Source organism: Anomaloglossus baeobatrachus, chromosome 1, assembly GCF_048569485.1.
Source record: "Anomaloglossus baeobatrachus isolate aAnoBae1 chromosome 1, aAnoBae1.hap1, whole genome shotgun sequence".
NCBI lineage: Eukaryota > Metazoa > Chordata > Amphibia > Anura > Aromobatidae > Anomaloglossus > Anomaloglossus baeobatrachus.
The window spans coordinates 622,503,320-622,527,603 of NC_134353.1; the positions used below are offsets into that span (position 1 = coordinate 622,503,320).

The 24,284-nt window shown below is 42.6% G+C and overlaps 1 protein-coding gene across 1 annotated transcript in view; it reads left to right on the forward strand.

The window, feature by feature from the left end:
* Positions 1–1,813: 1,813 nt before the first annotated feature.
* LOC142315717 (uncharacterized) overlaps positions 1,814–24,284 on the forward strand; it is a 57,529-nt gene continuing 35,058 nt past the window's right edge. The window contains exons 1-3 of the mRNA XM_075352573.1: positions 1,814–1,838; positions 3,264–3,349; positions 8,644–8,725. Coding sequence (XP_075208688.1) covers positions 1,814–1,838; positions 3,264–3,349; positions 8,644–8,725 — 193 coding nt within the window. The remainder of the gene's footprint in view (positions 1,839–3,263; positions 3,350–8,643; positions 8,726–24,284) is intronic.

Consider the following 24,284-nt stretch of genomic DNA (forward strand, 5'->3'; position numbering starts at 1 on the left):
CAGAACTATTTCCCCCTTTATACCCTTCACTCTTGGGTGATTTTCCATTTTTTATTTTTGTCTTTTCCTTTCCTTTTTCATAGAGCCATAACATTTTGTTTTTCATCAATATAACTGTATGAGGATTGTAAGTACATAGATTCCAAACACGTATAATTTTTTTTAAGTTTAATCCATTCACCCCCGTTTTTCGTTTTTTGTTTTTTTGCTCCCTTCTTCCAAGAGCCGTAACTTTTTTATTTTTCAATCAAAATTACCATATGGGGCTTGTTTTTTGCGGGACAAGTTGTACATTTAAATTAAACCATCAGTTGTACCATATAGTGTACTGAAAAACTGCAAAAAAAATTACAAGTGCAGAAAAATTGCAAAAAAAGTGCAATTTGTACAATACAATGGTTTTTGGGGTATGTTATTTACCGTGTTCACTATATGGTAAATCTGATGTGTCAATGTGATACCTTAGGTCGATACGAGTTCGTAGATACCAAATATGTATAGGTTTACTTTTATTTAAGGGGTTAAAAGAAAATTCAGAAGTTTGTCCAAAAACATTGGTGCACCATTTTCCGCGACCCATAGTGTACTTATTTTTGGGGATATGGGGCTGAGTGACGGCTTATTTTTTTGCATCTCAAGCTGACATTTCTAATGGTACTATTTTTGCCTTTTATTGCATTTTGCGCAAAATTTACAACAACCAAAAAAAAAATGTAATTTTGGCATTTGGAATTTTTTTGCCGCTACGCTGTTTAGCGATCAGGTTAATTGATTATATGTTTTAATAGATCGGGCATTTCAGAACACGGCGATACCAAATATATGAATATTTTTTTAACAGTTTAATTTTCAAGCGTGCAAATGGAGGGGGGATTTGAACTTTTAGTTTTTGTTTTTTTTTAACTTTTTAAATTTTTTTTACTTATTTTATTTTACTAGTTCTCCTAGGGGGCTGTAAGGATCAGCAGTCTGATCGTTTGTTCATTTATGTTGATCAGAGCTACACAGCTCTGATCAGCAGAAATGCAGCATTCCTGATTGACCCGCTGCTCTGTCGGCTCTAACAGGAACTATGTCATGATATCTACAGGAGTCACCACATGACAATGGCAACCATCGGCTCCCTGTGATCATGTCACGGACCATCCGATCGCGACGGTAAAAGGCAGGTTCCCAGCTGTGACCATTTAAATTGCGCTATCACGTTTTGACAGCACGATCTAAGGGGTTAACAGTCCGAGGTGGATTGCTGATCCACCTGTGCCTGGAAGCCACAGATGTCTGCTGTTCAAATCAAGAGACATGTGCAGGGATCAACGCCGGCTCACCACAGCAGTCAGCGGTGGTTACTCCGACGTGGTGAAAAATTCAGAAAATTGTAAAAAAAAAAACAAAAAACAAAAAAAAGCCCCAAGAAACAAATTTAGTTTTTGTTGTCATTTTTCAAGACCCATAAAGTTTTTACTTTTTGGGATCTGGGTCTGTGTTAGGGCTTATTTTTTGCACCGTGAGCTGACGTATTTACTGATACCAATACCCCTGTTGGAAATCTCATGTACATAATATTATGACAGCACTTAGTCGATTTGGGTAGGAGTCTATCAGCATTGTACATTTAGAATTAGCAATCTTTGTCCTTTATTCCATGCAATAGTGCTCCAAATCTGTCAGATTGCAAGGGCATCTCCTGTGTATAGTCCTCTTCAGAGAAACCTACAGATTTTCAACTGGATTTAGGTCTGAGCTCTGTCTGGGCCATTCCAAAACTTTGATTCACTTCTAGCAAAGGCATTCTTTTGTTGATTTTTGAGATATGCTTATGGTAGTTGTGCTGAAAGGTGAAATTCTTCTTTGCATTCACCTTTTTATCAGAGGCCTAAAGGTTTCATTGCAAAATTGACTGATATTTGGAACTGTTCTTAATTCCATCCACCTTCATTAAAACCTCACCTTGTTTAAAGTTTGAGCTGCTAAAACACAGTGCGAAAGCATAACACTGCCTCCACCATGCTGCTCTGAGGCTATGCCACACGGAGTTTTGCACAAACTTCGCAGACTGTTATGCCGGCATTAGGCTCTTTTCAGACTGCAGATTCTTAAGGCCACTTTACACACAACGACATCGCTAATGACATGTTGTTGGGGTCACGGAATTCGTGACGCACATCCGGCCTTGTTAGCAACGTTGTTGCGCTTGAAATGCAAGAACGACCGTTAACGGTCAAAAATACTTACCATATCGTTGATCATTGACACATCGTTCTAATCTCAAATATCGTTGCTGCTGCAGGTACGATGTTGTTCGTTGTTCCTGCGGCAGCACGCATCGCTATGTGTGACACCGCAGGAACAAAAAACAAGATCGTACCTGCGGCTGCCGCCAATGAGGAAGGAAGGAGGTGGGTGGGATGTTACGGCCGCTCATCTCCACCCCTCCGCTTCTATTGGGCGGTCGCTTAGTGACGCCGCTGTGACGCCGCACGAACCTCCCCCTTAGAAAGGAGGCAGTTCGCCGGCCACAGCGACGTCGCTAGGATGGTAAGTATGTGTGACAAGTGTTAGCGATATTGTGCACCATGGGCAGCGATTTGCCTGTGACGCACAACCGACGGGGGCGGGTGCTTTTACCAGCGACATTGCTAGCGATGTCGCTGTGTGTAAAGTGGGCTTTACACTCCTCGATATGGTTTATTTTCTGTAGTTGTTTCATTGGCGAGCTTATAGTCCTGAGGAGATCACTTGGGTACCAACCACAGATATCCATGCTGAACGCATGGTTAGGACATTCCAAAGTCTCCATCCTGAGAGATCAGATCCTGAGGTTCTAGTAATCCCTCTTAGAGGGAGGGCTACTGTGACACAGAGTTTTGCACAAACTTTGCCGACTGTCATGGCGGCATTGGGCTCTGTTCAGATTGCAGATTCTGACACTCCACCCGATGGTTTCTCTAGTGTCTCTCTAGTGACACAGGCAGACTTGGGCGTTAACCTGCTGTGTGCTTATTCATAGGCATGCTAGCAAGGGTTAATCCGTGAGATTTAACTGCCCTAACCACAAAGTGTACTACAGTAGTTTAATTATCCAATGTTTTCGGACAAAACTAAAAATCTGGGTTTCCATAAAAATTGGGAACATCACCCTCTTTTTAGGATTGCTCTGCTCTTACCTGCTACACCTTTGCACCCACCTACTTTGTCTGTAGTGTAACTAGAGCCGAGTGGGTATGATATGAATGTCCTTCTATTCTTCTATGTTTCCATAGCTACTTTGTATTGGCAGCATTGTGAGATTAAAGGAGACAGCCCAGCTGGGAGAAAATTCCACTCGTTTACAGCTCATCATGATAAGGTACTATTCAATACAACATGGCACAGTAATACAGAATAGGAGAACCTTAACAAATCGCTAACTCAAAATGTAACTTTGGTGTAATGCTCGTTACCATAATAATATACATATAGCTGCGTTTCAAACCAAACACAAATTAATGAAAGAATAGTGAGATTTCTATATAAGATGACCCTCACTTTCAGTGCTCTGTGTATATATAACTGTTTAAATCAATACAGAGAATGTTCACCTTTGCAACCTCATTTTTGATTTGGTCTACTACATCCTAAACAAAGCCACTTTTTCAAATAGACATAATTAATGAGGTTATCCGCTACTTTTAAATTGATGGCATATACTTAGGATAGGTCATCAATGACTGATCGACTGGGGTCCGACACCTCGCTCCACATCCATTCAGCTTTTCTGGGTGGCGGCGCTGGCAGCCTATGGTCGGAAATGCTCAATTCCACAGCTGCCCTGTCAACTTATAGTGGCTGCAGCTGGGTACTGCATATCCGCCTCCCATTGATTTGAATGGGAGGTGGATGCATAGTACCTGGCTGCTGCTGCTATCAAAAGATGGGGCAGCTCTGAAACTGAGCATTTCCTGCCGCATGTAAACAGCTGATTGGCGAGGGTGCAGGGTGTCAAACCCTAGCTATTCAAACATTGCTGAACTATTATAAGGATAGTCCATCAATGTTAAAATAGTGGCCAACCTCTTTAAATATCTCCTATTGTTTTGTGTCTATTCAAACCTACTTATCTCTACGCAGTCATATTACCCTACATGTATGTTATCAGACCACACTGTATGTGTTTGCAGTCTGTTACCACATACAGTTTGTCTGCAGAATTAAAATGGTTGTGAAAATAGACCACCCCTTGAAGAGATTATCCTTTGTGTCTTTCTAACAAAACCTATTCCTATAGTCATATGGTTAGCTTTAAGCTGGTGTCACACATAACGACGACGACAACGACGTCGCTGCTACGTCACCATTTTCTGTGACGTTGCAGCGACGTCCCGTCGCTGTCGCTGTGTGTGACATCCAGCAACGACCTGGCCCCTGCTGTGAGGTCGCCGGTCGTTGCTGAATGTCCAGCTTCATTTTTTGGTCGTCACTCTCCCGCTGTGACACACACATCGCTGTGTGTGACAGCGAGAGAGCGACGAAATGAAGCGATCAGGAGCCGGCACTGGCAGCTGCGGTAAGCTGTAACCAGCGTAAACATCGGGTAACCAAGGGAAGACCTTTCCCTGGTTACCCGATGTTTACGCTGGTTACCAGCCTCCGCTCTTGCTGCCAGTGCCGGCTCCTGCACTGTGACATGTGGCTGCAGTATGCATCGGGTAATTAACCCGATGTATACTGTAGCAAGGAGAGCAAGGAGCCAGCGCTAAGCAGTGCGCGCGGCTCCCTGCTCTCTGCACTGTGACATGTAGCTGCAGCACACATCGGGTTAATTAACCCGATGTGTGCTGCAGGAGAGCAAGGAGCCAGCGCTAAGCGTGGCTCCCTGCTCTCTGAACTGTGACATGTAGCTGCAGCACACATCGGGTTAATTAACCCGATGTGTGCTGCAGGAGAGCAAGGAGCCAGCGCTAAGCGCGGCTCCCTGCTCTCTGCACATGTAGCACAGCGACGTTATGATCGCTGCTTCTGCTGTGTTTGACAGCTAAGCAGCGATCATAACAGCGACTTACAAGGTCGCTGTTACGTCACCGAAAATGGTGACGTAACAGCGACGTCGTTGTCGCTGTCGTTTAGTGTGACACCAGCTATACTATTGAATTCATGGCATTATAGTCTATGATTTATCTCTTGTTTAGGCTGCATTCACTCGTCCATGTGAAATGTCCGGGTGCTGTCCCATTTTGGATTGCACGTCACAAGGCCTCACCTGTTTACATATCCATTAATGTGAAGGATCCAAGAATAAGATCCATGTAACTCATAGCAAATCCTATTCTGATTCGATCTTGAGGCGCAAAATAGGACATGGTCAATGTATCTGTATGATGTACGATAAAAAATCAGACAGTACACCGACACGTCATTCCGATGTGTGGAAGACGATGCAGTCTTAAGGGGGCTTTACACGCAACAACATCGCTAACGAGATGTCGTTGGGGTAACAGAATTCGTGACGCGTAATTGGCCTCGTTAGCGACGTCATTGCGTGTGAAACGTTCGAACGACCACTAACGATCAAAATTACTCACCTAATCGTTGATCGTTGACATGTCGTTCTAATCCCAAATATCATTGCTGTTGTAGAACGCAGGTTGTTGGTCGTTCGTAAGGCAGCACACATCGCTACGTGTGACACCCCAGGAACGATGAACAACACCGTACCTGCGTCCTCCGGCAACGAGGTTGGCATCACTTTCTTTCAGCTGCTCTCCGCCCCTCCGCTTCTATTGGACGGCTGCCATGTGACGTCGCTGTGACGCCTCACGAACTGCCCCCTTAGAAAGTCGCTAGGCAGGTAAGTACGTGTGACAGGTCCTAGAGATCTTGTGCGCCACGGGCAGCGATTTGCCCGTGACGCACAACCGACGAGGGCGGGTGCTTTCACCAGTGACATCGCTAGCGATGTCGTTGCGTGTAAAGCAGCCTTTACTCAAGCAGTATAATGATTGTCAACCAAGCTGACTTGTCAGGTTATCTATTCAATGTGATGTCTGTTTAACAAAAAACTTTCCCACTGCACAAAATCTTACCTAGGGTCCACAAATGCATATATTGCTGACTCTTTCTGCTGCAGCATATACTGTGGCTGCCAAATGATGTAGTCATAAGCTCCTTGTTTGTCTGTAAATGATCATGTCTACACAGCCAGCAAACCAGATATTGTTGTGTTGTTACAAAACGTTTTGCCAGTGGTAACACAATTATCTCTCCATTTTCCTACTTACCGGTAATTCTCTTAATGTGACAGCATATTGCTAGGGCCATCCAACTTCTGGCATCTAAACATTCTTATAACTGAACAGTCCATAGCATTGATCAGTGCTGTACTGCCTTCAATATTTCCTTACACGTTGTAAGTTCCAGTCCCCCATCTGTGCAGAGGACTGCAACTAAACACATTTTATTAAAAAGAATCTGTCAGTAGGATCAACTCTCCTAAGCCATCTACATGGCCATGCAGGTCATGGAAAGTTAAAAAAAATGATACCTTGATATCTGAAATCTGATGTCTTATTCCAGAAATATCTCTGTTTTTCTTATATGTGAATTGGTTGTTAAGATCTATGGGTCAGACACAGATCTCCCTGAGAATCTGCCTCCAGAGCTTATTTTAAATGAAAGGGGGCATTATCATTGTAAGACATGTAGATCAGGAGAGCAGACTGTCAGTCATTATACAAGGGCATATCAATATATTATATTAGAATATCATCAAAATGTTAATTTATTTCAGTAATATAATACAAAAAGGGAACCGTCTATATTATATACTGTAGAGTCATTACAAACAGAGTGATTTATTTCAAGTGTTTATTTCTGTTAATGATTATGGCTTACAGCCAATGAAAACCCAAAAGTCATTATATCAGAAAATTAGAATAATTACAACAAAACACCTGCAAAGGCTTCCTAAGCATTTAAAATGGTCCATTAGTCTGGTTCAGTAGGCTACACAATCATGGGGAAGACTGTTGACTTGACAGATGTCCAGAAGGCAGTCATTGACACATTCCACAAGGAGGGTAAGCCACAAAAGGTCATTGCTGAAGAAGCTGGCTGTTCACAGAGTGCTGTATCTAAGCATATTAATTAAAACTTGAGTGGAAGGAAAAAGTGTGGAAAAAGGTGCACAAGCAACCAGGATAACCGAAACGTTGATAGAATTCTTAAGAAAAGGCCATTCAAAAATTTGGAGAAGATTCACAAGGAGTGAACTGCTGCTGGAGTCAGTGCTTCAACAGCCACCACACACAGATGAATCCAGGACATGGACTACATCTGTCGCATTCTTTGTGTCACGCCACTGATGATGAATAGACAACGACAGAAGCATCTTACCTGGGCCAAGGAGAAAAAGAACTGGACTGTTGCTCAGTGGTCCAAGGTGATGTTTTCAGATGAAAGTAAATTTTGCATTTCATTTGGAAATCAAGGTCCCAGAGTTTGGAGGAAGAGTGGAGAGGCCACAATCCAAGATGCTTGAGGTCTAGTGTGAAGTTTCCACAATCAGTGATGGTTTGGGGAGCCATGTCATCTGCTGGTGTAAGTCCACTGTGTTTATCAAGACCAAACTCAGCACAGCCATTTACCAGGAAATTTTAGATCACTTCAAGCTTCCCTCTGCCAACAAGCTTTTTGGAGATGGAAATTTCATTTTCCAGCAGGACTTAGCACTTGTCTACACTGCCAAAATTACCAATACCTGATTTAATAGCGACAGTATCACTGTGTTTGATTGGCCATCAACCTCGCCTGACCTAAATCACATAGAGAATCCATGGGGTATTGTCAAGAGGAAGATGAGAGACACCAAACCCAACAATGCAGACGAGCTGAAGGCTGCTATCAACCAACCTGGGCTTCCATAACACCTCAGCAGTGCTACAAGCTGATTGCCTCCATGCCTCGCTGCATTGATGCAGTAATTCATGCGAAAGGAGCCCGACCAAGTATTGAGTGCATTTACTGTACAGAATTTTCAGTAGGTCAACATTTCTGAGTTTAAAATCATTTTTTTTAATTGGTCTTATATAATATTCTAATTTTCTGAGATAATGACTTTTGGGTTTTCATTGGCTGTAAGCCACAATCATCAACATGAACAGAAATAAACACTTGAAATAGATCCCTCTGTTGGTAATGATTCTAAATTATATGTTTCCCTTTTTGTATTGAATAACTGAAATAAATTAACTTTTTGGGGATATTCTAATTTATTGATATGCACTTGTATGTCTCATGTTGGTAATGCACCCCTTTTTTAAAAATAAGCCTTGGAGGCAGATTTTCAGGAAGATCTGTGTCAGGCACCTAGATCTTAACAGCTCATCTACAAAATAAGAAAAATGTACATTTCTCAGGAATAAGAAGTCAGATTGCAGATATTAAAGTATCATTTTATTCAACTTTCTAGGACCTGCATGCCCATGTACATTTCTTACAAGGGTTGTTCCCACTGACAAATTCCTTTTAAATTTAGCTGACTGGGAAGATGACTGGGAACACGACTGTAAAGAGGAAAAACTGTGAAGGAGGCACGGTGCCGAAGCAGCAGTAAAACAGATACTTTGATATGAGAGTATATTATTTTTCATTTGGTCCCAATTACAGGATATCTACTTATTTGGAGGCATCGCAGAAACTGATAATGAAACGAAAATGTTGAAAGGTGATGTGATGAAGTTAAGTCTTGGTAAGTAATGCAAAATGTAATTTCATTATATAAATTTGAGGTGCCGTATTTACCTGCAAACATTGTGTAATCTGCAGGTTGATACCATGTTAAACATTTCCAGCTGTCTAATTGAAAAAACAGCTGCAGGAAAAAATGAATTGATATCCTCCTTGCAGCTGCTGGCTTCCAAGCATTGAACACTCAGCGCAAAAAAGTACTTCCCATGCACCTTGTTTTCCATCCTGCTTTGCAGTGCATGCGCGCAGCAATGTGTCAGTCAAGGACCAGGGGGAGTGATTACAGGGCACTCACTATGTAGTGAGCAGTGACTGTAAGGCCCCTTTCACACTGCGTTTTGCCTTACGTTTAGTGGTCCCGTTAGGGCATCCGTCCGAACCACCCCTCCCCCACCCTGCAAAACGTGTTTCAGACGCATGCGCCAACAGGGTCATTGACTGTAATGGAGCAGATGTAATGGAGCAGACTACGTAAGCATGTTCTCTGTTTTGTACCATTTTCCTGCATATATGTTTTCTGCAGGCGGACACACGAACGTAGTCGACTACATTCGGGTGTCCGCCTGCAGAAAACGTATATGTGCAAAAAAGGTACAAAACAGAGCACACGCTAACGTACTGTACTGCATTACAGTCAATGGCCCTGTCGGCACATGCGACCGAAAGACGTTTTGCAGGGTGGGGGAGGGGCTGTTCAGACGGATGCCCCGACGGGACCACTAAACATAAGCGAGCAGCTGAAGGGAGAAAAGAGCACTGATTCATCATAGTGATTATGCCTGTATTCTGGGGCAAATTGCTTTGAAAAATCACAACCTTTTTGGACAACGCAGATCTCTTGAAAAATATATATGTATAGCATGGGTATATCACCATTCTGTCGTGTTCATCAGTCAGTCAGAAATTAGAACATAAAACTAACACTATTTGCTCGACAACAGTTTTTTCCCATATCTAAGGCAGATATAGATGTCACTGAGATTTTTAAGAGCTGTCATTAGGGAAATGAGAAATAAGAGTTCAAGATATGTAATTAAGTTTATTTCTGAGCATGCGATGGTTGAGTTGTTTACTTCAAACTAGAAGGTGATGCTGACACTTATTTAAAGTATGCACTGTACTATGAATTGTTAATACTGTACCTCTACATATTGTACATGTGCTCCAAATACGTAAAAAGACACTTTAGTATTAAAGAACTATTCCCATCCCCAAGATGCTATTCCAATACTTTGTAGGTGTAAAAATAATCATATTAGCTATATTAGTCTAAAGGGTGCTTTACATGCTGCGACATAGCTAACGATATATCGTCGGGGTCACGTCGTTAGTGACGCACATACGGCGCCGTTAGCGACATCGCAGCGTGTGACACCTAGGAGCAACAATCAACGAGCGCAAAAACGTAAAACATCGTTGCTCATTGACATGTCGCTCCTTTTCCAAATACCATTGCTGCTGCAGGTACGATGTTGTTCGTTGTTCCTGCGGCAGCACACATCGCTATGTGTGACACCGCAGGAACGGCGAACATCTCCTTATCTGCGTCCACCGACAATGAGGAAGGAAGAAGGTGAGCGGCATGTTCCGCCCCTCCATTGCTATTGGGCAGCTGCCGTGTGATGTCGTTGTAACGCCGCACGACACGCCCCCTTAGAAAGGAGGCGGATCGCCGGCCAGAGTGACGTCGCAGGGAAGGTAAGTCCGTGTGATGGGTGTTAGCGATGTTGTGTGCCACTGGCAGCGATTTGCCCGTGACGGGGGTGGGTACGCTCGCTAGCGATATTGGGACCGATATCGCAGCATGTAAAGTACCCTTAACTGATTAGCTATGTTGCTTATCTCATGGACAGGACATTGCAGTAGCTGAGATATCATTGGTTATGACTATTAGCATTAACATGGATACCTAAACTACTTTAATGCCCTGCGTATGAGGTAAGCGACATAGCTAGTTAGGAGTACTATTCTACATTTTGTATTGGAGGTATTTTCTAATTTTTTTTATTATTACACCTACTACTTACTGGGATAAGATCTTGGAGATGGGAATATCCCTTTAAGTTCTGAGACACAAATCTAGTTACTATCATCCTATTGTAGCTATTGGTATGATTTTGGTAGATGATGATGTTCAATGACATGTTACAGTTTTTAAGTTGTTTTTCATTAAAATATGGATTTCTTAAAGGAAATCAGTCATTTAAAAAAATGCTCTGCAGATAATGGATTAATCTGCAGGTTAATAGCATTCTAAAACTGCGCGTCCAAAGCACTGAAATCCTGGTTCCCAGGAGGAAATTACCTTTATTTCTTCTGATAGCCTCAGGCTTTCAATCATTGAGGAGGAGCCAAAGCAGTTTCAGTCACCACTCAGTACATTGTGAGCTGTGGCTGTAATCACGACGCCCCAATGGTAACTGGCAGCTGGCTCTGCAGTGTATCAGTACAGAGCCGGCTGTCAGTCACTGTTTGGGACGTGATCTGCAGTATCCCGGAGTAGGCACTAAACAGTTTGACTAAGCAGTAGTATTCCACTTTGTATATTGTTTACATCAGGCTACAGCTAATCAGTGGGGTTGCTGGGTATCAGTTTCGTACATGTTTTTCCAAAAATAAGTCCTCCCCCAAAAATAAGCCTTAGCAGGGATTTTCACCATTTTCGGAGCAAGGTTTAAATACAAGCCCTACCCCAAAAATAAACCCTAGTCACGGTTCAATAATGAAGTGTCCATGCAGCTAAAAAAGTTAAAGATACTGCAGGACACATCCTTATAGACAGCGGACGCCCCGCAATCACACTCACCAGACGCCGAGCAGAGGACCTGCAGTAATCGCACCCCAACACACATCGGCTCACACACACAATCGGATCACACACACAAACATCAGATCACACATACAATCAGATCACACACACAAACATCGGATCACACACATAAACTTCAGATGATACACAATCAGATCACACACACAAACATCGGATCACGCATAAACTCATTACATCCAGCGACACACCGATTTCTTCTTGCCGGCAGAATCCTGAGAGTCTGTGTTGGGGAGCACAAGGACTTGCCGCAATGCTTGCTTACAGGACCTTTTTGGCTGGTGACTTCCTCCCATCATTCCCTGTGGCTGGAAGCATTCTGTAATGCTGGATGTGGTGAGTGAGTGAGTCTGTCTGTGAGTGAGTGCATCTGTGTGTGTGATCTACTGTGTGTGATCTGCTGTGTGTGAGTGTGTTAGCCAGAAGCAGGAGAGGACGGCGTGCAGCATACCTGCTGGGAGCACCCACCGGAGATCACAGGAGGACTTGGGAGCCACGCAGACATCCGAGTCTGGTAAGTATGAGTCTCCTGGGAAGTGGGGGGGGGTCTGCTTTTTTGGGGGGTAAACTTACCCCCATCCATATTTCTCCAAGAATAAGATCTCCTCCAAAAATAAGCCCTAGTGCTTTTTTACGGGGCAACAAAAGTATAAGACTGTGTCTTAGTTTTGGAAAAACACAGTATTAATGATGTAAAGATAAGTCAGAAAAATAATAGTCATGGAAAACATCTTTAAAGTGCTACTCCAGCATTTAGGTGTTTTCATTGCTGGAGTGGTGCTTTTAATCGAAGTTCCCTAACCCTACTTATATACTCATCGTCCAACAGCTTCAGCTTTTATCAATGCCTTTCAGTTCCACAGCGCCACCTTGTTACCACAATTTCTGACTTGCCAAAAGTCAGAAGTTACGTCACAAGAAGTTACGTCACAAGTTTATGAGAGCCAGAACGAGACCAAAATGAGGTGTTCATAGACTTGCATTGAAGACTGACCTCTGGATCGCTCCATGAAACACTGGCGCTGCCGGCAGGTCATAAACTGCCGGAGACTGATGGGAGGAGCGATGAGAGCAGATGAAGACAGCAGCAGGTGAGTATTAACATAGAGTCAGGGAACTTAGATTAGATGGATAAATAAATAAATAAATCACAAACTTCTCCTATTCTTTGCAATGTTAAATACGTACTGTAGACGAGTGCCATCAGTGTGCTGTTCCTGTTTTTGATGGACTTGTGTTGGCTCTGGTCATGCATACTGCTGGAAAAAAAACAGATATGTTTGAGAATTTGCATGGCACATGGTTCATGAAAAAACACGAATGTATGAACAGCCCCATAGACTATATTGGGCACATGTTGTATCCGTAAAAAACACAGAAACAACACGTACATGCAACATGATCATCTGAATGAGGCCTAAGGTAATTTTGATATGAAGACTAGGGATGAGCAAACCCGAACTGTAAAGCTCTGGGTTTGTACCAGACACCTAGCGTCTGAGGCTCAAATCCAAACATGAACTTTTCACGGAAGTCCATGTCTGAGGTGTGAGTTCGGATGCTGTTCAGAGGCTGAATAAAGTTTGTTGAAAGGCTGCAGTGCAGCCAATCAACAAGCTATTTGGCATAAGGAAAATGCCTGGATGCTGTTGGGGACAAAATGTAAAAAAAAATAAAAAATAAAATGATGTGTTGTACCCTCTATTTTTGATAACCAGCCAAGGTAAAGCATACAGCTGTGGGCTGAAGCCTTTTGATGTCTGCTTTACCTTGGCTGGTTATCAAAAATAAAGGGGACTCCACACCATTGTTTAAAATGATTTATATATAAATAAACAGTTTTGTTAAAAACGGGGCGGGGTGCCCCCTATTTTTAATAACCACCCACGGTAAAGCAGATAGCTGGGGGCTGGTATTATCAGACTGGGAAGGTCCATGGTTATTTGTCCCTTCCCAGCCTAAAAATAGCAGCCCGCAGCTGCTCCAGAAGAGGGGCATCCATTAGATACATCAATTCTGGCACTTTGCCCAACTCTATTTAATTGCCCTGGTGTGGTGGCAATCAGGATAATATTTTTTGGGTTGATGTCAGCTGTGAATTGATAGCTGGCATCAAGCACAGAGGCTAGTAATTGTTTGTTTGAATAAAGACTCTGCCACACTCACTCATTAATCAATTTATTAATTTAAAAAAATCCTCGAAGTTCCGACGTAAGCCAATGGTATTATGTCCCATGATGATTATTTATTCCTAAGGAGCCTTGCTCTGAGAACAAGGCTCCATAGGTCACTCTTAGTCAGTGTCAAGCACGGAATTTTTCAAGATTGTGGGCTTGAAACCAGCTGCCAACTCATTGCTAACATCAACTGCAAAAATATTACCCTGGTTGCCACCGCATCGGGGCCACCATGAAGAGCTGGGTAAAGCCTCAGAATTTTGTGCATCTAATGTGATCCGCCACTTCTGGGGCAGCTGTAGGCTGATATTATCAGGCTGGGAAAGCCCATGGTTATTTGGCCCCTCCCAGCCTAAAATTTTTTATAAATAAATCTTTTAAGAAAACGGCATGGAGTCCCCTCTATTTTCGATAACCAGCCAAAGTTAAGGAGACAGCTAAGGGCCATTTTTTTCTATTTATTTCTTCCCTATCCACATTTGTTTGCAGAGCAATTATCCCACTCTTAAGCTGGGTTCACACATAGCGACAGCGACAACGACGTCGCTGTTGCGTCATCATTTTCTGTGACGCAACAGCGACCTTGTAAGTCGCTGTTATGATCGCTGCTTATCTGTCAAACACAGCAGACGCAGCAGCGATCATAACGACACGCGTCGCTGTGCTACATGTGCAGAGAGCAGGGAGGCGCGCACACTGCTTAGCGCTGGCTCCCTGCACTCCTAGCTACAGTACACATCGGGTTAATTATCCGATGTGTACTTGAACTAGATGAACCTAGGTCTTTTTTCAACCTTAGTAACTATGTAACTATGTAAAAATGAAGACAATTAACCTAACAGTTTTTGCATCACATTGTAATACTCAGCTGTATTATTCAGGAAGTAGGAGAATGCCTTGTGCCTAAGCTGTACTTTGGGGACTGTATAGGGCTAAATCTTTTAAAAAGGTATATTTTCTTGATTTGATATAATGTTAAATAACAATCTAGTATATTTTATATTTTGATTTCTCAACATTGTAAGATGTCTGCTTTTTGTCAGGGAAAAGGACTATTTCTTGTTTACATTCAGAGACTATAAAGTAATCACGATCCTTTCCAAGTGACACAGCTGCGTGGTTTACTGCAGTGTGTCAGATGTTTCTTTTGTAATGGGTGTCACACCCCCTTTTTTGTAATCAGGGCAGTTTTCAGCATCTGGATGTGATTTTCTTATTCACTAAGAGCAAAGAGTAATCATGAATAGGGTAAGAAATTATTAGAGTAAGGAATGGGTAATGTCTTCAGGCCTGCCAAATGTCATAGGGTGTAGTAATTCTCATGAGAACTGACTGAAACTAAGATGTGTTGTGGGTGGATGCAGGGAGTGTCTTTATTTATTATGCAGCTATATATTTTTCAATTTGCTAACATGTAAGAAACTCCTAAATTTATGCATGATACACCCATATTTATGAGAGGTATAAATAAATGAGATCTTCATTTGTTATGTGTAATATCTTAGAAATTACATGCTTGTGTATTTTCTTGGCCTTTGCTGATTGTAAAATGAATCCCAGAAACTTTTAAGTTAGAGCTAGAACTTCTGTAATAAAATTGAAACTTTCAACAGATTAGAAATGTGCAGGATTGGTCATCAATATCACATCGATGGGGGTCAACAAGAGGCACCCCCACTTAGCAGTGGATTGTATCGCTGGATGTAGTGTGCATAGGACTGGAAGCCCACAGCTCTGTACACCGAGTAGTCGCCATTCTGAGCTGTAGTACCCGAGAACAGCCACTTCTTAGTGACAGAGCTGTGCTGCTCTTCTTCTGCGCTGTTCTGGTGCTACAAACAGCTAATCACTGTAGGTCTGAGATGTTGAGCCCCAATTTATCTGCTATTAATGACCTATCCTAACTCCTGTAATGACATCTTCCAGATGCCAATGGTCTCTGCGGGAGATATAGAAAGAATACACAAAAAATAGAGCAGTATCCTTCACTATTGTGATTGCACTCAATATGTTGTAGAGCTCTTTGCTTTGTAGCTATTGCCATTTGCTTGGTTTCTTTTTACTGGTTTTCATGAAGCTCCATACCTGTGTTTTATTCATTGAAATGTAACTAATCAGTATGAATAGGGGAAATATATGAATTATATATAATGCAATATTCATAATGCACAATGTCAGAGAAGGGATGTACCTTATGACAAGGACTTCTAATATATTAATCCTGGCAGAAATTCATTAACTATTCATGCGATGCGGCTGGCATACACGTGACTCTACACGAGGATAATCTGTATTAGTAACATTTAAACCCTAAAGAATTGTTTTACTCTACTTATACTTTCTCACAATACATGTGAATGGAAAGGCTCTTATGCAAGTATAGAAAGCACAGTAGAATTATATTCTGCTAAATAATGCACATGCTATTGGATTAGACATGAAAAAGCATAATCATTCTTATTTCATAGACTTTCCTTTGTGTACTTATCCCATCTGATCATACTCATCCTACATGCAGCCATAATGGTCATCACCTATATAGGCAATGTCTATGTAGGAAATTTGTAGCCAGAAGTGTGAATGTCTGTTGTCATACAAAACTACATATGAACAGTAGACAAGCCTTTCTTACAGTGGCAACTGCCTGAGCAGACTATCCTGGTCCTCCATTTTCTACTCTATGAGGATAGTTGGAAGTGCCCCCACTGCTTCTTTGTTGTCATTATTCACTGAGTGATGAGTAGAGATGAGCGAACCGGTCCCGGTTCGGCTCGAGGTCGGTTCGCCGAACGGGGGTCCCGTTCGAGTTCGGTTCGTCGAACGTTCGACGAACCAAACTCGAACCTATAGGCTATAATGGGAGGCAATCACAAACACATAAAAATGTATTATAAATGTACACAAACAGTTAATAAACATTGCCATAACACTTACCGGTCCCCGCGATCCCTTCTGCACTCTGTCTCCTGCCGCTATTCCATCCGATGATCGCTGAATCCTCCCGGTGACCGGCACTGCCAGTAGAGATGCAGGACCTATCGTGACGTCAAAATAGCCATGTGACCAGTCACGTGGCTATTATCTCATTGGCTACAGACTGGTCACATGACTATGACGCGTCATGTAGGACCTGCGAGTGCATCTCTCCGGTACACGGTGCACATATGTGTATCGCCGTGTACCGGCGACATGCTCTAGCACACGGTCGACTCCCCGTTCCGTTAGGGACCGGCTGACACAGCCGGTCATTAACGGAGATCACCGTTGCCATAGCAACGCAGTTAGCGGTGACGTCACCGCTAACCGCAGCTCCGAGAGCACCGTTGCTATGGTAACGCGTCTGTCAGCGTTACCACTGTTACCGCTGACAGCCAGCACTGATCACTCACGGAGTGAAGGCTGTACGCTGCTTCCCGATTGTAGTGAGGATTGTAGTGAGGATGAGGTTCCCCAGCCGCAAGTGATGGGCTGGTGAACCTCATCCTCACTACAATCGTCACTACTACTACACTAGAAAGAAAGAAGACAGAAGAGCAGGATCGTGGAGGGCTGACAGGGGGTAATAAAGATGGAGTCTCTAATGTGTCTGTGTATTTATTTCTATTAAAGTATTTTTTCTCTGTGTGGTGTCTTTTTTTTAACCCTTTAATGGAGATTCTTAATGGCTGGGTCAAACGTTCCTGACATTAAGAATCTCTGGCTTAATACTGGCTAGTAAAACAAAGCCAGTATTAACTCATGATTACCCAACAAGCCACCCGGCTCCAGGGCTGTTGGAAGAGTTGGATACAGCGCCAGATGATGGCGCTTCTATGAGAGCGCCATTTTCTGGGACGGCTGCGGACTGAAATTCGCAGCAGAGGCGCCCAGAAACCTCGGGCTAATCTGTGCTGCGGATTCCAATCCCCAGCTGCCTAGTTGTACCCGGCTGGACACAAAAATGGGGCGAAGCCCACGTCATTTGTTTTTTAATTATTTCATAAAATAAGTGAAATAATTAAAAAAAAAACGGGCTTCCCTATATTTTTGGTTCCCAGCCGGGTACAAATAGGCAACTGGGGGTTGGAGGCAGCCCGTGGCTGCCTGCTGTACCTGGCTAGCATACAAAAATATGGCGAAGCCCACGTCATTTTTTTGGTGGGCAAAAAAATTCTGCATACAGTCCTGGATGGAGTATGCTGAGCCTTGTAGTTCTGCAGCTGCTGTCTGCTCTTCTCCATACAGACAGACAGCAGCTGCAGAACTACAAGGCTCAGCATACTCCATCCAGGACTGTATGCAGAAGTTTTTTGCCCCCTGAAAAAATTATGTGGGCTTCGCCATATTTTTGTATGCTAGCCAGGTACAGCAGGCAGGTACGGCTGCCCCCAACCCCCAGTTGCCAATTTGTACCCGGCTGGGAACCAAAAATAAAGGGAAGCCCTTTTTTTATTATTTCATGAATTTCATGAAATAATTAGAAAACAAATGACGTGGGCTTCGCCCCATTTTTGTGTCCAGCCAGGTACAACTAGGCAGCTGGGGATTGGAATCCGCAACACAGGTTGGCCTGAGCTTTCTGGGCCCCACTGCTGCGAATTGCATTCTGCAGCCGCCTCAGAAAATGGCACTTTGATAGAAGCGCCATCTTCTGGCGCTGTATCCAACTCTTCCAGCACCTGCCTGCTATACCTGGCTAGCATACAAAAATATGGCGAAGCTCACGTCCTTTTTTTGTAGTTTTTTGGCAAAAAAAATAAAAAATGCTTCCCTGGATTTTCCATTGCCAGTGAAGGTAACACCAAGCAGTGGGGGTTAGCAGCCAGTAGCTGCTTGGATTACCCTTAGCTAGCAATACAAAAAATGCAGCGGGAGCCCATATATATTTTTTTTAACTATTTATTTAAAAACTAAAAATAAAATGGGCTTCCCTGTATTTTGATTGCTGGACATCACAGTGCTGTAAAAATAAATCTTTAAGAAAATGACGTAGCGCTCCGCGGTATTTTTGATTCTCAGCAGATAAAGCAGACAGCTATGGGTTGCCACCCCCATCTGCCTGCCGTTACCTTTGTTGGCAATCAAAATACAGGGAAGCCCATTAATTTTTTCTATTTAAAAAATAGTTAAAAAAAAAAATGACGTTGGGTCCCCCCATTTTTGATAGCCAGCTAGGGTAAAGCAGACGGCTGTAGCCTGAAAACCACAGCTGGCAGCTTTACCGTGGTTGGGGATCCAATGTGGAGGTCCCCTCAGGCTCTTTTTTATAATTATTTTATAAATATTAATAATTACACAATAAAAGTAGGGTCCCCCCCAAATTGGATCACTAGCCAAGGTAAAGCGGACAGCTGTGGTCTGGTATTCTCAGGGTGGGAAGGTCCATAGTTATTGGGCCTTCACAGCCTAAAAATAGCAGGCCGCAGGCACCCCAGACGTGGCGCATCCACTAGATGCACCAATCCTGGCGCTTCACCCCAGCTCATCCCGTGCCCTGGTGCAGTGGCAAACGGGGTAATAAATCGGGTTGATACTAGCTGTAAAGTCACCTGAGATCAAGCCCAACAGTTTGTGATGTCATGGCGTCTATTAGATACCCAACATCATAAACTGTCAGTACTAACAAAAAAAAAAAAATCGACAAAAGAAATTTATTTGAAAAAACAGTCCCCAAAACATTTCCTCTTTCACCAATTTATTGTAAGAAAAAAAATAAAGGGGTCCCACGACGACTCTGGACCGTCTAGAATATGGGGGGGAGACACTCAGGGAACGTATCCCCCATTTTCTAGGAGTGCGGACCCTTCATGTGAGGAGTGTGGGTGCAATCAATCTGCACTCACTCTCCCCGGGTCCACAGCAGCAGAGTCCATGTTGTAATGGTTGCTACCAAAGCTGCAATGCCCTGCTCATGAGGTAAGGGCATGCCTAATCAGGAGAACTACTGTAGAGGAAGCTCTGCTCACTGGTATATAGGTGCTCAGAGGTAATAATAGATAAAATTAGTGAGTAACCTCGGCACTCTAAATCTCCTAGACTAAGTCAGTAAGTCACAATGGATAGTAATGTAAAATCACTCTTTATTGGTCCGTATTAAGAAAAAAATTTTTTCATAAGCATATATGTTTTTGTCCAAAACAAGTTACAAATGACGTTTCGGCCTGAGCCTTCGTCAGATTGGACTTATCTGCATGTAATCATGAAAAATGACAATAATCAGTATCACATAAGAGTGAGAGAACAATAACATAAACTCGAACAATGTAGAGGTACAATTGGGATGCAGCAAAAAAATTGCAACACAGCAAGAAATGAAACACATGATACAAATGTCATAATACAGTACAAGGACAATATAGTAATGACAAATATGGGGTCAGAGTAGACTTAGACAGCTCTGGTACGAAAGAGATGTCAATCATAAAGTAACATGTGCAGTAGGTGTAGAGCTACAGTATGCATGGCAGAGCTAATGGGTAGACCGACCATAGAAAAAGAACGGAGGAAAAAGTGGAGAAAAAGTGGAGAAAAAATGGAGAAAAAAATGGAGAAAAAGTGGAGAAAAAATGGAGAAAAAAAATGGATAAAAAGTGGAGAAAAAGTGAAGAAAAAGTGGAGAAAAAGTGGAGAAAAAAATGTAGAAAAAGTGGAGAAAAAGTGGAGAAAAAGTGGAGAAAAAGTTGAGAAAAAGTGGAGAAAAAGTGGAGAAAAAATGGAGAAAAAGTGGAGAAAAAGTGGAGAAAAAGTGGAGAAAAAAATGGAGAAAAAGTGGAGAAAAAGTGGAGAAAAAGTGGAGAAAAAAATGGAGAAAAAGTGGAGAAAATATGGAGAAAAAAATGGAGAAAAAGTGGAGAAAAAATGGAGAAAAAGTGGAGAAAAAAATGGATAAAAAGTGGAGAAAAAGTGAAGAAAAAGTGGAGAAAAAGTGGAGAAAAAGTGGAGAAAAAAATGTAGAAAAAGTGGAGAAAAAGTGGAGAAAAAGTGGAGAAAAAGTGGAGAAAAAGTTGAGAAAAAGTGGAGAAAAAGTGGAGAAAAAATGGAGAAAAAGTGGAGAAAAAGTGGAGAAAAAGTGGAGAAAAAAATGGAGAAAAAGTGGAGAAAAAGTGGAGAAAAAAATGGAGAAAAAGTGGAGAAAATATGGAGAAAAAAATGGAGAAAAAGTGGAGAAAAAGTGGAGAAAAAATGGAGAAAAAGTGGAGAAAAAAATGGAGAAAAAGTGGAGAAAAAGTGGAGAAAAAATGAAGAAAAAAATGGAGAAAAAGTGGAGAAAAAGTGGAGAAAAAATGGAGAAAAAGTGGAGAAAAAGGGGAGAAAAAGTGGAGAAAAAAATGGATAAAAAGTGGAGAAAAAGTGGAGAAAAAGTGGAGAAAAAATGGAGAAAAAATGGAGAAAAAGTGGAGAAAAAGTGGAGAAAAAATGGAGAAAAAAATGGAGAAAAAGTGGAGAAAAAGTGGAGAAAAAGTGGAGAAAAAAGGAGAAAAAGTGGAGAAAAAGTGGAGAAAAAATGGAGAAAAAGTGGAGAAAAAGTGGAGAAAAAATGGAGAAAAAAATGGAGAAAAAGTGGAGAAAAAGTGGAGAAAAAATGGAGAAAAAGTGGATAAAAAGTGAAAAAAAAAGTGGAGAAAAAGTGGAGAAAAAGTGGAGAAAAAATGGAGAAAAAAATGGAGAAAAAGTGGAGAAAAGGTGGAGAAAAAAATGGAGAAAAAGTGGAGAAAAAGTGGAGAAAAAGTGGAGAAAAAATGGAGAAAAAGTGGAGAAAAAGTGGAGAAAAAGTGGAGAAAAAAATGGATAAAAAGTGGAGAAAAAGTGGAGAAAAAGTGGAGAAAAAATGGAGAAAAAATGGAGAAAAAGTGGAGAAAAAGTGGAGAAAAAGTGGAGAAAAAGTGGAGAAAAAATGGAGAAAAAGTGGAGAAAAAGTGGAGAAAAAGTGGAGAAAAAATGGAGAAAAAATGGAGAAAAAAATGGAGAAAAAGTGGAGAAAAAGTGGAGAAAAAGTGGAGAAAAAATGGAGAAAAAAAATGGAGAAAAAGTGGAGAAAAAGTGGAGAAAAAGTGGAGAAAAAGTGGAGAAAAAAATGAAGAAAAAGTGGAGAAAAAGTGGAGAAAAAATGGAGAAAAAGTGGAGAAAAAGTGGAGAAAAAAATGGAGAAAAAGTGGAGAAAAAGTGGAGAAAAATTGGATAAAAAGTGGAGAAAAAATGGAGAAAAAGTGGAGAAAAAGTGGAGAAAAAATGGAGAAAAAAATGGAGAAAAAGTGGAGAAAAAGTGGAGAAAAAATGGAGAAAAAGTGGAGAAAAAGTGGAGAAAAAGTGGAGAAAAAAATGAAGAAAAAGTGGAGAAAAAGTGGAGAAAAAATGGAGAAAAAGTGGAGAAAAAGTGGAGAAAAAAATGGAGAAAAAGTGGAGAAAAAGTGGATAAAAAGTGGATAAAAAGTGGAGAAAAAATGGAGAAAAAGTGGAGAAAAAGTGGAGAAAAAGTGGAGAAAAAATGGAGAAAAAAATGGAGAAAAAGTGGAGAAAAAGTGGAGAAAAAATGGAGAAAAAGTGGAGAAAAAGTGGAGAAAAAGTGGAGAAAAAGTGGAGAAAAAAATGAAGAAAAAGTGGAGAAAAAGTGGAGAAAAAATGGAGAAAAAGTGGAGAAAAAGTGGAGAAAAAAATGGAGAAAAAGTGGAGAAAAAATGGAGAAAAAAATGTAGAAAAAGTGGAGATAAAATGGAGAAAAAGTGGAGAAAAAGTGGAGAAAAAATGGAGAAAAAGTGGAGCACCCTTTGGTGCCTTTCATGTGGCACTAAGGGGTGCTTAGCTTTGTATTTAGCCAAAAAAATGAAAAAAAAAATGACGTAGGGTTCCCCCTAGTTTTGTAGCCAGCTAGGGTAAAGCAGACGGCTGCAGCCTGCAGACCACAGCTGGCAACCTCACCTTGGCTGGTAATCCAAAACTGAGGGCACCCCACGCTGTTATTTTAAATTAAATAAATAATTAAAAAAAAAAACACGTAGGGGTCCCCCAAAATTGGATCACCAGCCAAGGTAAAGCAGACAGCTGGGGCCTGATATTCTCAGACTAGGGAGGTCCATGGTTATTGGACTCTCCCCAGCCTAAAAATAGCAGGCCGCAGCCGCCCCAGAAGTGGCGCATCCATTAGATGCGCCAATCCTGGTGCTTCGCCCCAGCTCATCCTGCGCCCTGGTGCGGTGGCAAACGGGGTAATATATGGGGTTAATACCAGATGTGTAATGTCACCTGGCATCAAGCCCTGGGGTTGGTGAGGTCAGGCGTCTATCAGATACCCGACATCACCAACCCAGTCAGTAATAAAAAAAATAGACGACAAACACATTTTTATTTGAAAAAACACTCCCCAAAACATTCCCTCTTTAACCAATTTATTAGAATGAAAAACAAATCCAGGTCTGCTGTAATCCAAGGGGTTGCCATGACGATCCACACTGTCCCAGTCAATGAAGAGCAGGATGTTCCCCATTGGCTGGGAGAGCAGTGCAGTGACCTGAGCTAACATCAATGGGTCAGCCCAGGTCACTGCAGGGCATGACAAGTGCTGCTGTCAGCGAGGTACATTACCTGCGCTGATCTCCTGCACGCTGACAGCCCCTGTCACTGAGTTCAATGACCGCCGCCTTCACAGCCAAGTATCGCGAGAGGCCCGTGACGTCACCGCTAGTCAGTCTCGGGTCGGAAGCGAGAGAAGGTGATGTGACAAGCGGCGGCCATGGAGGACAGTGACAGCGCTGAGGTCGGGATGGCGGGACTTCATCACCGCAGGTAAGCCGAGCGGGACCATGTGTGTGTGTGTGTGTGTGTGTGTGTACGTGTGTACATGCCGAGGGCAGGAGGGGGCGGAGTGAGCTGAGCGGGGAATTGTGGGCTTCCTGCATGTAACTAGGATAAACATCAGGTTACTAACCAAAGCGCTTTGGTTGGATACCCGATGTTTATCTTGGTTACCAGCTTCTGGCAGGCTGCCAGCAATGGCTCCTGCACACTGCAGCTGTAAAAAGCCCTGCTTTTTGCTGCTAGAACCGTTCTCAAACGTATCTAGAACTATCGAGCTTTTGCAAAAAGCTCGAGTTCTAGTTCGATCTCGAACAGCCCCCAAAATCACTCGAGCCTAGAACTGGAGAACCTTGAACCTAGAACCGCGCTCAACTCTAGTGATGAGGGCCAATGGCTGGGAGAGCAGTGCAGTGACCTGAGCTAACATCAATGGGTCAGCCCAGGTCACTGCAGGGCATGACAAGTGCTGCTGTCAGCGAGGTACATTACCTGCGCTGATCTCCTGCACACTGACAGCCCCTGTCACTGAGTTCAATGACCGCCGCCTTCACAGCCAAGTATCGCGAGAGGCCCGTGACGTCACCGCTAGTCAGTCTCGGGTCGGAAGCGAGAGAAGGTGATGTGACAAGCGGCGGCCATGGAGGACAGTGACAGCGCTGAGGTCGGGATGGCGGGACTTCATCACCGCAGGTAAGCCGAGCGGGACCATGTGTGTGTGTGTGTGTGTGTACGTGTGTACATGCCGAGGGCAGGAGGGGGCGGAGTGAGCTGAGCGGGGAAGTGTG